This window comes from Xiphophorus hellerii, chromosome 1, assembly GCF_003331165.1.
Source record: "Xiphophorus hellerii strain 12219 chromosome 1, Xiphophorus_hellerii-4.1, whole genome shotgun sequence".
Taxonomy (NCBI): Eukaryota; Metazoa; Chordata; class Actinopteri; order Cyprinodontiformes; family Poeciliidae; genus Xiphophorus; species Xiphophorus hellerii.
The window spans coordinates 22,110,348-22,126,693 of record NC_045672.1 but is presented as its reverse complement, the minus strand read 5'-3'; the positions used below and the strand labels follow the sequence as shown (position 1 = coordinate 22,126,693).

The window sequence follows — 16,346 nt, the reverse complement described above, 5'->3', positions numbered from 1 at the left end:
TACACCTTTTAACAAGGTCACATGGACAGATGTTTGACAAGTTGTTTATTGAGAACTAACAGAAATGTAACATGACAATTTTCTGTCTACCCAACCACACAATAAGAAGGCTCTACTTTTTGAAGCTTCTTCTGCCTGGTATTTATGCCGTGTTCAGTTTGTCTGAGAAGTCAGAGCATGGATGTTCACAAATGGACAGAGCAGGGTCGTGTGTGCCAAAGGTCAATGAGATAAACTGCCAGAAGTGCCAATATATGTGCAACTCTTACTACACATTAAATATTGAACTCTTCGTGGTTTAGCAACCCATTACATTGTTGGTGTTTCAAGTCAAACTTTCAGAAACATCCTTTCAGCATTCCCAGAAAAGACTATTAAAAATTTGACATACAAGTACAAACTGAAAGTCAGTTTCTTCATCTGGGTGTCTTTTCAGTCTCACCAGATGAAGAGACCCAGAACATTAACAAACTTAACAAATAAAAAGTTAATATGCTGTACACGTTATTTAAAAAAATCCCTGAGTCCACAAGTGTACCTGTAGTTGGAAAAAATATATATTCAAAGCACCACAACTGAAAAGTTCTCCATAATAGAACTAATTCTGCCCATTTAGCAAAGTAAGACACAAATAAGTACATCCAATTTCTAATAAAGAGCAACTTTTCATAATCAACAGAGCATGACCTGCTTCATACATCAACAAGCAAACTGCAACTGCTTTGACACACAATCTCTGTGTGGTGGACAAATGCAAATGTGCAGTACTTAACTTTAAAGGTGCATGATCTGTATATGTACATTATGTACAAAATCTAGCTATTCTGTTTATACACTTATCAAAAAGTCCACTTGTATATACAGTATTTTTAATACCGAACTAGAGGGTATGAAAGATTATCTTAAATTCCAGACTTCTCTGCTTTAGGAAACTCCAGACTTGTTTGCCATAATGATCTTTTCCAAGGTCTTGAACTGTGGTCCGAGATCATTCAAAAAGCTTAAATCATCCTGTTGGTTGCCAGATGACAGCACATCCAGTGACATGCAGCTGTTGCCATTCCCCTCATAATCATAAATCTTGACATAGTCATCTGAGCTATTTGTTTGGTTATCACAAGTCACTGAAAGAGACTGTGGATTTAATAGAAAAAAAACAAAACAAAAAAACATTAACATAAATATAAAACACTCAAATTCAATTTTAACCAATGCATTTTTAGTTAAAAATACATTGGTTAAGAGACTCAATAATTGTGCTTCATGCGATTATGGACAAAAATGCATTTTATCATATTTTATCAAATGCACTATTGTGTCTTTGACTTTATTTCATTACTAAAATTGCCACATACTATATTGTAGAACATTCAAAGTTGCCATACGTGTAATGTGTTAGATAAAGCAATCTTACCCTCTGAAGTACACTGGAAGTACGATTATCTGACCAGGTACTCTTAGAACGGCTGACGGGAAAGCTCTGCCAAAGAAAAAATTAAATGTCAGCTATTAAAAAAAAAAAAAAAAAATCTAACTGAAAATGCACTAATTCCTGCATACATTTCTATTGGGTTGATATTTTACACATTTATCATAATCTGATTATATTAGTGTTCATGAACGTTGAACGATTATATATTTTGTTGTAATAAAGCCATCATGTGGGCCGTCATGCTTGTGGAATGCTCTGTCTTGTCCAAGTGTGTTTCCCTTGATCTTGTTTGTCCAATCAGGCGGGTTCCTTGAGAAATGCCTCACTCCTTTTGCTCGTCCAATCCGGTGTGGCTCTTGAGAAGCACATTCTTTTGGAAATGCCTACTTCATCTGCAGACATACTGTACATGCACTTGCAGATATTTTCCAAAGAGCTGGACATTATAAAGAGAGGGTGGTCTCAGCCAGTAATCGCCAGTCAATTTCAGACTGTATTATCGCTGCCTCTGAGAGGAGCATTGCAAATTATATTGCTAGGAATGCCTACTACTTGCAAGTAATTAACTTGATTTTGTCTTACAGTGTATGTTTTCACATACATTTCCCCCCATTCTTCTGCAAAATAGCTCCACTATCAGGCCAAAAGGAGAGCATCTAATAGTCTAACTTTTGCCACAAACCCTCAATTGGATATGGGTCTGGGCATCAACTGGGATATTTTAGCACATGAACATGTTTGATTAAATTCATTTCATTGTAACTATGGCTGTGATATTTAATCTTATTCAAAATGGAATTTAACTTGTAATGCTGTCTTAAATCTCTTTCTCTCTCTCTCTCTCTCTTTCTCTCTCTCTCTCATATACATACATATATATATATATATATGAAAGCCATGTATCATTAACCTGTTTTAGACATGCATATACCACTTTTTGTTAATTTCTTGCATATGTTACAAACAAACCTCAACATACTATATGCTATGTTGAGGTTTGTTGTATGCAGGAAAAAAATGTTTTAGGAGATGAAGCTTAGAAAAAAATTAAAGAGATGGTAATTCTTTTGCAGCGCATTGTAAATAAAGAGGTTTACTTACCTGAACTGTGCTCCTCATGTCGGATGACACTGTTGAGTGCTGATTTAAGGAAAAAAGCACATCTTTAGCTTGACCTTTTAACGTTTCTAAACATTTTCTTAGTAAGTGATACACTCATATTCTTTCATCCACATTGACAGATTTTCTTTTTTTGATACAGAATTTTTATTTATTTATTTTTTGTAGCCTTATTTGTCTCATTGAGCATGATTGCATTTTAAAATTTCTTTTTTTTTTTTTTCAAATGCAGTGAAAATATCTATATTAAATAGTATACTTTTTAGATAAATATACAGCAGAGAGCAGCAGAATTGAAAACGTATATATCACACAGTTATTGAGAAAGATCAGATGATGTAGCCATACTCACTCTGGCATTTCTTGTCATGCTTTTGTGGAGTCCTCTCAGCCGCTGAGACTCCAATATGTTCATGTTTACATTCATCTGTGGAAATACGTTATAGTTAAGCTAAATTACTGGCAAAAAGGTAACTAGAGTATAGTCATTGAATAAAAAAACCTGCTCAGGCTGCAAAAGACAAAGCTAGAGCACTCCTTGTATTATTGTCCTTCTCACCTGGACTTGTCACTTTCAGTGGATGGCCATGTTTAGGTTTTAGATGGTGTATTAAACGCTGACTTTTAAGATATTCAGAGACTGCAGTTTTATATTGTTTTATAAAACTTATCCAAAACTCTATCCTTCATAACTGTAATTATGGAGAAAGACCAGCTGAGTTAGCCATAATTACTCACCATGTAATCCTCCTTTTTACTTCTTTGGATGTGAACAAACTGCTGAGACTCTGTTAGGTTCATGTTGGAGTTCATCTGTGGATATACATTACAGTAAAGCTAAAGTACTGTCTAAAGACACCACAGACATAAATACCTGCACAGACCAATATTTAACATTTAATTTAGTCAAGGTTTGACCAGCCCCAGGCTGTTTTTTGTTGTCCTTCTGTAACAATTACAATAAAAGCATTCTGATTCTGATTCTGAACTTGAATAAATAAATTTACCAAAAGGACTGCAAATTTGAAAATTGAAAATAAAGAAACATATCCGCTTGTTAATATTGTACAAAATGATTCTTGAATTACACTCAGTAATTATTTTGAATAATACATTTCCTGCGACAATGATTAAACATAGTCAGGTAATTAACTTTTTATATTTACAATAACCTTTATGTTAGGATGGCTACAGTGAAACACAGTAAAGTCATGGAAGAAACCTTTTGAGACTGCAAAGGGTCAGTTAAGGCCAGCAAGACAACTCCTTTAACAAACAGCCAGAGCTACAATTAAATGGTTTAGGTTGAAAATTTGTGCTAGAAGGAACAAAACAGAGTCCAGACCGTAAATCTAACTTACATTCTCAGGCAATGTTTTATTATTGATGTTCATAAAGGCTCTCCATCATTTCTTTGTGAAATGGGCATATTTTGCTTCACATGCATATGCTTTGATTAAAATGATTCAGTTGTAAGTCTGGCTGTAATATTTAATCTTGTTCAAAATGGAATTTGACTGGTAATCCTGTCTTAAATTTAAAAGAGCCTCTAACAGATTTTCTTCAAAGACTTCCCTTGCCCAACACTGACCAGCTTGGTAGAGGCTGCTCAAAAAAAAAAACACAGCTTGTGGCAAACTGAAAAATGACTACTCATGCCTGTCTTTTAAAAGTTTAAATAGTTTAATTCTTCCATAGAGACCAGATTTGTGAAGTGCTTATCTAATCTCTGTCCTTTAAACAGATTTTGTCAACCTGAACTATGGATCTCTGCCACTGTGGGTTAATGTGATCCCTTGGCCACTCCTTGTATTATTGTTCTTCTTAAGTGGACTTGTCAGGTTGGATGGATGGCCATGTTTAGGGTTTAGATGATGGATTAAACAGTGATATTTAAGATATTCATATAGACTGCAGTATTGTTTTGTAAAATAACCCTACTTTAAGCTTCTCCAAAACTATCATTCACAACTGTAGTTATGGAGAAAAACCAGACGAGTTAGCCATAAATACTGTGTAATCCTTATTATTGCTTCTTTGGAAGTGAACAAGCTGCTGAGACTCTGTTAGGTTTATGTTGGAGTTCATCTGTGGATATACATTACAGTAAAAAAAAGGACTTTTTAAAGGTGGGGCAGACATAAATAGCGGCATAGATCAATAGACCTTAAAATTAGTCAATCTTTGATACAAAATAAAATATTTAAACTCTTAGATATCATTTCTGGTTTTTGTGTTTGATGCTTATGTACTATTGACAATTCCTGGGAATCTGTTGGTGATCTAGTTGATGTCCACAAATGAATAAAGCAGGAAATTGAATACATAAATGTACCAAAAGGACTTTAGTAAATTTGAAAGCTGAAAATAAATAATCGTGTCTGCTTATAAATATTGTACAATATGATTCTTGAATTACACTCGGTAATTATTTTGTATTATGCATTTCCTGCTACATTGAACAAACATAGCCAGATAATTAACTTTTTAATTTTAGAATTACCTTTATAATGCCAAATGTATCACATTTGGCAGTCATATTTCTGAGACCACTGACTGTTTAAAAAGGTTAGGACTTTTCTTAAAACCTGCTGGATTAAATTCTGTACTTGTCTTAAGAATGTAAATATTACAAGGAACAAGTGCCAGTTTAAAGTTTTTATTCAGTCAAAGGGTAATCACACATTAATTGAGTTTGTGACTTGAATTGGAATGAAGACATACAAGTAGTGAAGTACCTGTGTATGGCCCAGCTTGATGCCGTTTACATTACTCTCCATAGTCATTGATGGTAAGATGTTGGGCTTAGACTGGCAAAGAAATAATAGAGAAAAATACATTTGTGTTTGCTGTAGCAATGCATCATAATCTCTGTGTTACACACTTCATTCATTTTAGGTTATTCATATAGCGCCAGTTCACATCAAATGTCATCTGAAGGCGTTTTACAAGTAAGAGTGGCCCAATTAAATTCCAATAATTCAGAAATATATGATGAATCCAATTTATTTAAATTGAATCTAATTGTACACACAAATTGGAGTGAAAGATACAAAGTACAATATGATCCTTTGTGTAATGCAAGACTAATTTTAGAGTTTTTGATGCCAGAATAAAAAGAGTTAACTCTTTAAGGAGGACAATCCTGAGATGTCTTATTGACAGTCTTTATGCAGTCAGCACAGTCACTCCACAACTTACATTGCAATCAGTGCCTGGTCCTTCTTCATTGTACTTCATCAGTGTCTGAGTGTATTCTTCACTGCATATAGGGTTTGTATATTTTCGTTGATTACAGTTCAAAAGAAGGAGCAATACTGTGGAGACAATAAAATAGTTTAAGCACCAGGCTTACAAATTCTATTTACTTTTAAAGCTAACCCTAAATGTATATCTCATGAGTTTTAAATTGCCTGTTAACATAAGGTTAAATGGATGTAAATGTGAATAAGAATTCAGTTAATTTATTTCAGAAGATTCAGTATATCAACAGTGACACAGCCTTTCTTTTGTTTCTGTAGGACAAGAAACAAAATAAATAGTTTGATCATTAAAATGGTCAAACTAGCATGTTAGTGGTGCCATATTTTAAGTTTTGAGAAAAGGGTCTTCTAGCTGGAAATACTAAAAAGCAAGAAACAGCTTCAGAGGGAGGAGTCACTTTTCAGATTCATTTGAACTTCCACAGTGCTCCATTTATTGGAGGCATTTGTTATTTTCTTAGGGAATGACTCTGAAGTCATGATTCTGTCCTACAGCTAATGGAAACCCAAATGTCATATTTTCAAAAAGTGAAAATATTACACACACATAGTATATACACTTTCATAATTTTGATCATTGTTTATAATTTTATACTCACATAGAAATGCAAGCAGTCCTGCACAAATTATTCCTATGACAGCGTCACCAAGGCCAATTGACAAGATCTTTGGGCAAACACCGGTTTCGTCACACTCACAAACCTCAATGGCTAATTTCTCCTCCTTAGCTTGACTCTGTTTGTCCTGAATCAGTATCGGCACAGAGTATTTACCGTAGTCAGATTTCTTCAGCAAAACAATGCCAACCTCTTCACCTGTTTATAAAAAAAAAAATACATTTGTAAAATATATGAATACATACTTCTTTTTTTGATTTTGTTTGTTGTACTCAAGTGCTCTGTTTGTAATTTAGCTTGATTCCTGTAAAGTATCTTTGCATTTTTAGAAATTTGCTATACAAATGAAATGTATTATTATTATTATTATTACTACATAAAGGTAAATATATATGACCCAACTATGATTATATGCTTTGGTAATTTTGGTAGGAGGCCAAAGTGTGAACTAACCGTAGGTAGGATCTATTTTCCAGCGTTCGCTCACAGTTTTACCATTTGCCAAGGAGAAACTGAAGGGTCCACTGAATGGCTCAGCATCAGCATCTTTAGCACGCACTATGACCTTGTCAGCATGGTTTGAACACAAAATGAAAGTCTTGTTGAGCAGCGTAGGAGTGTTATCATTGATATCCCTGAGGTGGACACTGACTGTGCATGTACTTGTGGCTGGAGGTGAACCTTGAAAACCACAGGAAAGGCAATTTTTAAGTTCAGTTATTTAATTAATAAATTATGCCTTCTGATTGTAGCTGCAAATGTTTAGAAATGTCTTGTCATACCATCATCTATGGCAGCAATAACAATTCTGTAAATACTGTTCTCATCTACAAAAGGTGATTCTCTGTCCATCTTCTCGATTGTTGTGATTGCTCCTGTTTTTTCATCAATAGTCACCCATTCAGCAGGGTCTTCTAACAGTTCAAACCTGGACAAAAAGAAAAAAATCAAACAGTAGGTCAATTTTATTGTCAGGAGAAAAATAAACTGTCTCTGTATCACTATTCAACCTCAAAACCTTATTAGTAAAATAGAAATTACTGTAGTCTATATGTCTGAATTCTTGTCATATAATTATAAGACAGGCACACTAAACCCTGCAATCACCCCACCTCAAAAAATCTTACATTATTGGGGGAGACCCATAGAAGAAGGATTATGGCAAAATATGCATATCTTAAATGAGGAACAGTACTTAAATAGTATTTTTTTTTGTTTGTTTTCATTTTTTTTGTCTTCCTAAAACATACATATTACCACATCTTGCACAAATGTACACATTAGGTTATGATCAGTTGTGAGGCAGTAAGTTCGCAATTATTAATTAACTTTACAAATAATTTTTATGCCGGTCAAACCAGCAAATAATGCTGAACATGAATGCAGTTTTGTTGAGAACATACCTGACGTTAGGGGAGTCAACATCATGAACCTTAGGGGTATACAGCACCTGTCCTTTCTCTGATTCCTCTGTCTGGTATACCTCAGCTGTAAATTTTTCGAACACCGGAGCGTCATTAGTGTCAACCATTTTCACTGTGATGTTGACAGAATCTTTTGCTGGAAGGATGCTTGAATCTTCAATTAATTTTCCATCTTTACAGACTTTTAAAGGTTCAATATTCTCAACTCCGATTTGCAGTTTTACCAAAGTAGTTACGTCAAAATTCTTCGCCTGAAGAAGACACAAGTGTAGATGTTCAGTAACTCTTCAAAATACTTATGCTAACAATTGGTGAATTCATAGTTTAGTCCATTATGTATGAACATTTTCTGTAAGGTGTGGTAAAACAGTTACCTTGACAACACCAATGATCCCTTCATTTGTTTTAGGGTCAGTGGTAATTTTGTACATTTTATCTTCATTGCCACTGATAAAGGAGTACTTGGCTCGCCAGCCGTCAGTGTTGGGAGTGTCCTTATCCTCTACTGCAACTCTTAAAATATCATCAGGGGTTTGCATTTCCACAGCCTCAGCTTCATACTAAAACATGAAAAAATAATACATTTAGTGGAATTTACAAATTAAAAAGCAAAATAAATAAACATTGATATCATAAGTAATTCTTGCCTGTCTCTTCTTAAACGTGGGTGGATGACTGTTTGTGTCAATAATATTGAGTTCAATAACTTCAGTTCTGGAAACTGGTGGTTTTCCGCGATCAGATGCATTAATAACAATTGAAAAGTGTTTTTCTTTCTGAAAAATATAGTTAAACATATTTTAGCTTTACCAAAAAATTACATCGTGCGTGAATTTCCAAAAACTACATTACTTTAATAAATTAAGACCTACATCAAAGTCAAAGCATCCTTCAGATATGAGTTGATGTAGTTTGCCATTAATGCTCTTTACTGCAATCTTTGGTTCAGGTGGGCTTTGTTTACCCACAGTGACCACAACTGATGAGTTGATTGTGCCTGGCTCATCGTCGTCTACAATGTCCATGATCACTGGCAGGTATTCTCCTGGCAGACAAACAAAGAAAATCATCAAAGTATCTGGAACATGTTCAGTTATCATTTATTGTCTACATAAATAATATATAATGTATTTATTACATTATACAAAAAAAGATAAAAAGATTCACAGAACTCCATAGAAAGAACGTATAAGCATAAGTATATCCACACGTGCCAAAATTTTTTGCCGGCTAGATATGAAAATGTTATTCTTAAACTTGACTAACATTAATCAAGAAATTAAAGCCTTAATTGTCAATATTTTTGTCAAATCTACAACCAGAAAGTTTTTATAAAAACTTTTTTATAAAAGTTTCATAATTTAGAAAGTCTGCAGACTTTTGATATATTTGCACGTTTCTGAACTTACCTTCTTTCGTATTTTCTTTCACATCGTAACTTTTCTGAAACGCAGCGAACCTCGGTGCGTTGTCATTTATGTCTCTTACATCCACATCAAAAGATAGATCTCGGTCAATTTTTTGCCTTGTAATTTTGTCCAAGATATCAAATGTGATCTGTTGATTATATTTTATTCAGATGACACAGTTTGTAATGACTACATATCATAGCAGGTATTGATAGTGATGAATTGTTCCTCACATGATAGGATTTCTTCTGTTCCCTGTCGAGGGGCCTATGTACATAGACTTCTCCAGTTGTTTTATTAATGCTGAACAGTCCTTCTTTCACACCATCTCCCTTTATTTCAAACTCATATTCTGTATCTGCTGTTTTAAGATTGTGCATCTAGAAGAGAAACAAATAATCTGACTATCAGTGGCAGGTTTTTGCATTAATAACCTTGATTAGGCATTGAGCCGACAGATTATTGTATTTCCAATATTTATAAAGAATCTGTGTTTTACCGTAGAAATTTTGTACGGGTATTTCACGTCCATTTCCTCTTCTAGTTCTATCGTAGACAGGACCCATCTTCTTTTGGAACGTGATAAGGTTTCCTATAGAAGCCAAAATGCAGATTAAATTAACAACTACATTTTTTTTTTTTTTAAATTTGAAATTTTCACTATTTACCCGTTTAGCTTGTTTATGGTGCTCACTGCCCTCTGTACTACCTCCCAAGACTATTAATGCAACCTATGGATAGAAAATACAGAAAAGGAACATGATTAACTTACAAACATTAATTGCTCTTTTTTTCGTCTTTTTATTACTTAAGTTTTTTTCATGTTCTCTGCTACCTCACAATAATTCAAAGCTATATGCCTTATCTTTACCTTCTTTTTTTGACAAGATGGAGTATATGATCTTGTGCACTCAGTTCAAGGATATTCTCACAAACAAAGTCAGTGTTCATTAATACAACAAATGCACATAAATCTACAGTATAAGAGACTGGTAGTTACCTAAAAGCATGGCTTTTGACTCATAAGGAAACAATACAGAGTTCCTTAAAGTAATGTCTATGTTTATGTTACATAACACATAACATAACATGTAACATGGTAATGTTACATGTTTTTGAAACATTTTATACATTCATTGAAAATTTTAGATTTGGGATTTATTTCCTACTGTTCATTATAAATTGTTACATTTTCTCAGTGGGTTATTGTCAATTTTTGCATTTGTAAGTGGTCAATGGAATGATTTTATATTACAAATTTCCAGTCATGCTACTCGCACTGTATATTGTAATTATGTTCAGACATTCCTACCCATAAACATGTCTGTGCTTACACAATAATGCACAGACATGTAGGCAACTTGGTGTTCAGGGCCTTGCCCAGAGGCATGTGAAAAGAGGGAGTTGGAGTCTAACAAAACACCTTGACATTTTAACTTGCTATATTGTTTTATTGTCTTTTAACTTTTTTATTTTGCTAAATGCTCATCTGGGGAAGTGTTAGTGTTCTGTTTTTGTGTATACTTAACACTTGTCCCCTTGCAAAAAAACAAAACAAGAAAAAATAACAAGAAAGAAAGATTATAAAACAACTACTCAACCACTCACACACATATTTATTTGGAACATTGTAAAAACAATTTTTTTCAACAACTACCACGTCATGGGACCCAAAGCCTGGTCCCCTTAAGAAGAAGTAATGTTTTTGAGTTAGGGGTTAGGTTTAGGACGAAGGTGTGAATTGAGTTTAGGCATGTGTGAGAGAGAGACGGAGCGGGAGAGAGAGAGATAGTAGCTCTTTTTTGTTTCATAAAATTCACAATAGCTGTGGAAAAAGTACAAAAAGAACAAAAAAGGGCAAGAGAAGCCTCATTCTGGGGACTAGTACAGTCTTCTCCACAATGAGACTGTAGTGTCTAATCGCACTATATTATAATTATCATTACATTCTTGGTCTTAGTAATATCTCTTAAGATTCTGTGAAGATAAATGATACATATTAGCATGCTTACATTCTGGTATTAGCTCATTGTGAGTTCATTTATGTGAACACACAGACACAAAGAATACCCCAAATCAACTCCATAACATTAAAACAAGAATTAAAGCCAATATTAATAATTAGATTTTTCTTTGTTTAGTTTTGAGTTAAAGTTAATTAATTTAGACATTTTGTATTTAGTAATTTAAGTATATTTGAATGAAAATATAAATGAAATATTTATAATTTAAACAAACAAATTAAGTTGTGAAAAAATTAAATCCTTTAAATTTATACAAATTAATCTCAAAAATAATTTAATTTAATATTATATGACTGTTGTAAATGATTCAGTCAACTGCTAAAACTTTATTAATGGTGCCTATCTCCAGCGGTTATTGGGTGAGAGAGAGGCAGGCTACACCTGTTTAAGTCACCAATTCATTGCAGCACAACACAGAGACAGACACACTTTCACCGCAAGAGAATTTAAAGAGACCAATTAACATAATAGGTAGAATTTACTATAAATCATTATATTTCCAAGAATATTTGGTTGAAATCTTGGTCACAGAATTATTATTCCTTTTGTGTGTGTGTGTAGGACTAACTGTTCCATTAAATAGGTTTTTAGTTCCTCTGCCATTTGAAATAAAGCTGTGCACCATAGCTCTGCCGACTCTCTCTATATACCATAAACTCTCCTCACTGCCCTTGTCTACACTTTCTCCAAACTCAGTTATAATCATGTTTTCCACATATTTCTCCAAGAAAATTAGTTTTCAAAACATTATTTGAATTGTTTACATAAATTGTATTTTTTTTTCTGATTCCACAAACCCAAGCATGCTAAAACTTCAGAGAAGTGCAGAGGAAGAAAGGTAGCAGTTGCCAAAAGTGCCTCACCAGCTGTACTTATTAGTGTTCTCACACTACTGACACCTAGAATAAAGCATTAAAGGGAACCTAAAAACAGAGTCTGTGTGACTTTAGATTTCTGTTTGAGACAGGCCAGACGTACAAAAAAAAAATACATTCAAAGCATTAAAACCAAACTCACCAAACATGTACGTATGTTTCCTTCTCTGATTGATGACAAAGCGAGGAACTATTACGTGGGTATACGTTCTGAAATGCCTTTATAGTTAAGGCTTTCTCTTTGCAACAAAAACCAGTTTCCTTTGATAGTAAAGTGACATCAGCAAACAACGTTTCCCTGGTATATAAGAAGGAACTGAAACTGAAGGATGATATTTTGATCTATTACCAAAATTTGAGATTTAAAAGTTTCAGCTAATGTGGTAACAGAAATATGTCTAAGAAAAGCACAACACATCACAAAGGACACTTCTCACCCCAGACATTCTCTGTTCACACCGCTGCCTTCAGGCAGAAGATACAGAGCAATCAGAACAAGAACCAACCGTCTCAGAGACAGTTTTTACCCGATAGCAATAACAAAACTAAATGCAATCAAAAACAACAATTAATCATCATGAATGATGTATGTGAGAATGTGGCTATTCTTATTTATTAGTTTTTGTGTTTTTTTACCAGCTATTTGTTATTTCTTACATTGTGTGTGAATTGTGGGACAGTTATTTTTTGTTTTTAAGCATATGCACTGACTGATGGCACTTTTTAAATTTTGTTGTTCTTGTGACAATGACAATAAAGATTTATCTCTATCTCTATGTTTACATTATTTTAACTCACTCAATGTTTATTTCCCTGCAACAAAGCAAAAGTGTGGAAAACTAAGGCACTAAATGTGTAAAATTTAAACACACCTAGATCTGACAAGAAAACTTGATATGTTATTTAGATTATTCTTGTTTAATCAGTACATAAGAATGGATATTTAAAAATGTAATGCTTACCAACAGAAGCAGGGAAAGGCTCCTCATCATGCTTCTCGCTAATTCCTTTCCTCTCTGACAGGAGTGTCTGTGGTAGAGGCTACTTGATATATAGTGCTGGGGAAGCCAACCCACAAAGTTTGCGCCTTTGCAGTGACTCAGTAAGAAACCACAAAACCGTCTTAGTTTGGTATGAAACATTTCCAGTTGGCATAGTAGAAAGGGAATTCTTCCTCTTAGATTATCTCATTTGAATATCTAATGTTTTGTTATGAAAAATCTTTATATTTTTGCATTTTTCAGTTCTCTGGGCTTGTTTCCAAAAATCTGTTAAGGTCACGTACCCCTATATTGATTGTCTTTTTAAAACAATGCTTCTCAGATTCTGTACCAATGTGGAGAATGTATGCTACTTATGATGTTCTGAACTGGTAATCACAAACATACTAGGAAGTTAAGACAGATACAAAAACAGGTTTGTTTGCATGTTGGTCATGTTGGGTTATCATTCATTTTTATTTTAAATGAACCTGGGAGTTGTATAGCAACTGAACATAAGAATAAATAAGCTAGAGTACACCTACCTCAGTTTAGCCCCAGGGAAGTTTAAGGTTTTTATGTTCATGGCTTTTCTCACGCAGCCACATTGTTCTCAACAGGTGTTTGCTAATTAATGTTTTTACATTTTGGCAATTGTTCAGCCAATGAAAAGAGTAGGCTGTCATTGGTCCCAGACTTTGTGAAGTTTTTAGTTATGAAATGTTATTTGTGGTTCTGGGTTGGATTTTATTTAATTTCTTGTAACAATGATCATTGTTTTGCTTGAGATCCACAAAACCGAAAACATTGTTCGATAATAGTTAAACCTTCTCTAAATCATTGCAATTTCTCCAAAATCTCTTCTGCGTTTGCTGGTGTGTGTTTTTCTTGCCACTTTATGTCACATTCGCTTTGTCCTCAGACAGTTTTTAGTTTATGCTTTAAAATAACTCTCCTTTTTCTACCTTTTTGGGGGTAATTTATCTTATCTAGTACACGGAATGCTTTTTAAACATTTTAAGTTTGAAATGTTTGTTTGTTGGTACAGTACATAAGCCAGGCGAAATCTAAACCTTTCCCTCAATAAAAACAACTTTTATTGTTAAAAATATTGTTTATAGTCTCCCCGTTGTTAAATTGTTGTAATCCCATACCATGCAAGAATACAAATATCAATTGTTTTTGAATGAGAGTAATTTGGCTACTCAGTTTAGACAATGTGTAGATAGCACTTTCACAGAAATCCTGTCAACACTGAGTAAATGCTTAGTTTTGTGCTGGCACACCCTGGTGAAAACAATCACCAGGTAAGAAAATAAAAGGGATCATAACTTCAGAAACTCTGGCTTCAGGCAGTCAACACACTGCTCAAAGTATTGCTCAACATGAGGTGCTGTGCAGTGTGCAGAACTGCTACGTGGCATTGTGTGATTTATGATTAGCCAGAGGTTGGAAAGTACAACAGCAGTGTTTTTCAGTGCATTTTTCCTTATTTGGTATTTGAAAATTTGAGGCTCACTAATAATAATGAGGGGTTAAAATGAGGGGTGAGAAATTGTGAATCAGAAGAGTACAATCACATTTAGAAAATAACATTACTTGCTTGTATTGGTTGTTTGTAATATTGTAATTTTTTGCGAATGTGAGTTGTATAAAAAAATAAATGATGGAAACGTATCTCTTCTTGGCTAAATATTTTACCAATCTCAGAAAAAGTTTAATTGTTTCAGACTGCCCTTTGACATTTATGTATCATTTCTTTTAGTTTGAAATCTGAAACTCTGGAGTGTCAAGGTCACTTCTGACATTATTAGTTGAAAAAGATTTGCCATGTCTGTGATCGAAAGATTCATTGTATATCTGGAACTATGAGAAATCCACTGCTACTTGAATTGTTTTAAACCTGAAAAGATTTTTAGATCATCCAAAGCATTAATAATTCATGAGTGTTGGTGCCATACTGCTATTTCACATTGACCTATATGCAGCTCAGTTCTGGAGCCAATTCCATGAAAACAAGAGATGTGCAACTATTTCTTTATCAGTCAGTCTTTCATTATTTGTTTCAATTTATTTATTTAAAATTTCTATTTTATGTTTTACAGTTATTTCTTGAATTCTTTTTAATCATCTTGTTGATAAATGGTGCTATGTTTATAATCTTGCCTTGTCTAGACTCTTAAGGTTGAATATGGTATAAAAAAACAAAAAACGGATGGCAATATTTTCTAGGCCACATTATCACCAGCTACACTGTCATGTCCTCAAAGCACATTGAAGTGAGCTTTGCCCTTAAAGCAAAGTTAGTACATTAAACTGTAGTAACTGTTACATTAAACCTATATTCTAAATTAAACTTATGTTCAGTGATCAACATTAAAATTAGAGCTAGTGCAGGAATATGTAAAATAAAAATTGTTTGGTCTAATTCTACCAGTAGAGGGCAGTAAAACTAAATAAACGAACTCCTTGGTACTGGTACCAACATGTGAATGCAGGTCTGGCATCGACCAGAGATTTCTCAGTGTAGGTCGGATCTGCATTCGCTGTTGAAGAAGATTTTTACATACATTGTTCAGTTTAGTACGATTGGTCAATAACAACTTGAAAATATCACAACAACCAAATATTGAAGAATATTAACTTAGATAAAAAAGAAAATAATAATCTGAGATTGTCTTGTGGGTGTTATCAGGGTGCTATGACTTCTCCAGCGTAAACTGCAGCAACATCTAGGGTCTCCCAGGCACCACCACTGAGTGGAGCACAGGTAGAGGAGGCCTTTGAAATGGTGCTGTTTGAGGCATTGTGGCACCACAAAACAACAGCATGCTGTGAATGCACTCACCCGACAGCTCATCCATGGGCTAACACTGGCCAACTAATACACACATTTGGATAACAGAATGAACTGTGACTGAGTGTAGGATAGGTTTTGTTAACCTAGGTCTGCTTATAACTTTAATTGTCTTCCCGAACTGTCTGGGGTATTACTGTGTCTTCGTATGCCATAAACATGTTTAAGCATATGTTTATGGCACTGCACCCTTAATACTGTCACTTACAGTAACACTATGAAGTTGTGTATTTCAAATCTTTGATTTGTTTTTTATTATTAGTTGTAAACATGGAAGTAAAACACTTATACAGTATGTGCAGCGGCAAACTGTAAAGTAGCCCAAAACAATAAACTATCCCAAAAA

General features: G+C 34.0%; 1 protein-coding gene across 3 annotated transcripts; it reads right to left on the bottom strand.

Moving 5' to 3' along the window:
• Nucleotides 1-25: 25 nt before the first annotated feature.
• cdh26.1 (cadherin 26, tandem duplicate 1) lies at nt 26-13,320 on the bottom strand. Of its 3 annotated transcripts, none has more exons than XM_032565062.1 (19): nt 13,126-13,320; nt 9,933-9,995; nt 9,764-9,856; nt 9,498-9,644; nt 9,265-9,412; nt 8,728-8,900; nt 8,503-8,631; nt 8,230-8,415; nt 7,835-8,106; nt 7,214-7,359; nt 6,885-7,112; nt 6,414-6,629; nt 5,753-5,868; nt 5,290-5,361; nt 3,290-3,364; nt 2,904-2,978; nt 2,534-2,572; nt 1,415-1,480; nt 26-1,134 (listed from the first exon to the last, which is right to left on the bottom strand). In XM_032565062.1, the coding sequence occupies exons 1-19, from the start codon at nt 13,303-13,305 to the stop codon at nt 925-927; spliced, it is 2,634 nt and encodes an 877-aa protein (XP_032420953.1). In that variant the 5' UTR covers nt 13,306-13,320; the 3' UTR covers nt 26-924. The 3 variants fall into 3 exon arrangements, with proteins under 3 accessions (XP_032420953.1, XP_032421031.1, XP_032421116.1); XM_032565140.1 differs by having other exon boundaries at nt 9,780-9,856; nt 13,126-13,175; XM_032565225.1 differs by lacking the exons at nt 26-1,134; nt 1,415-1,480; nt 2,534-2,572; nt 2,904-2,978; nt 3,290-3,364 and adding an exon at nt 4,514-4,639.
• Nucleotides 13,321-16,346: the final 3,026 nt, after the last annotated feature.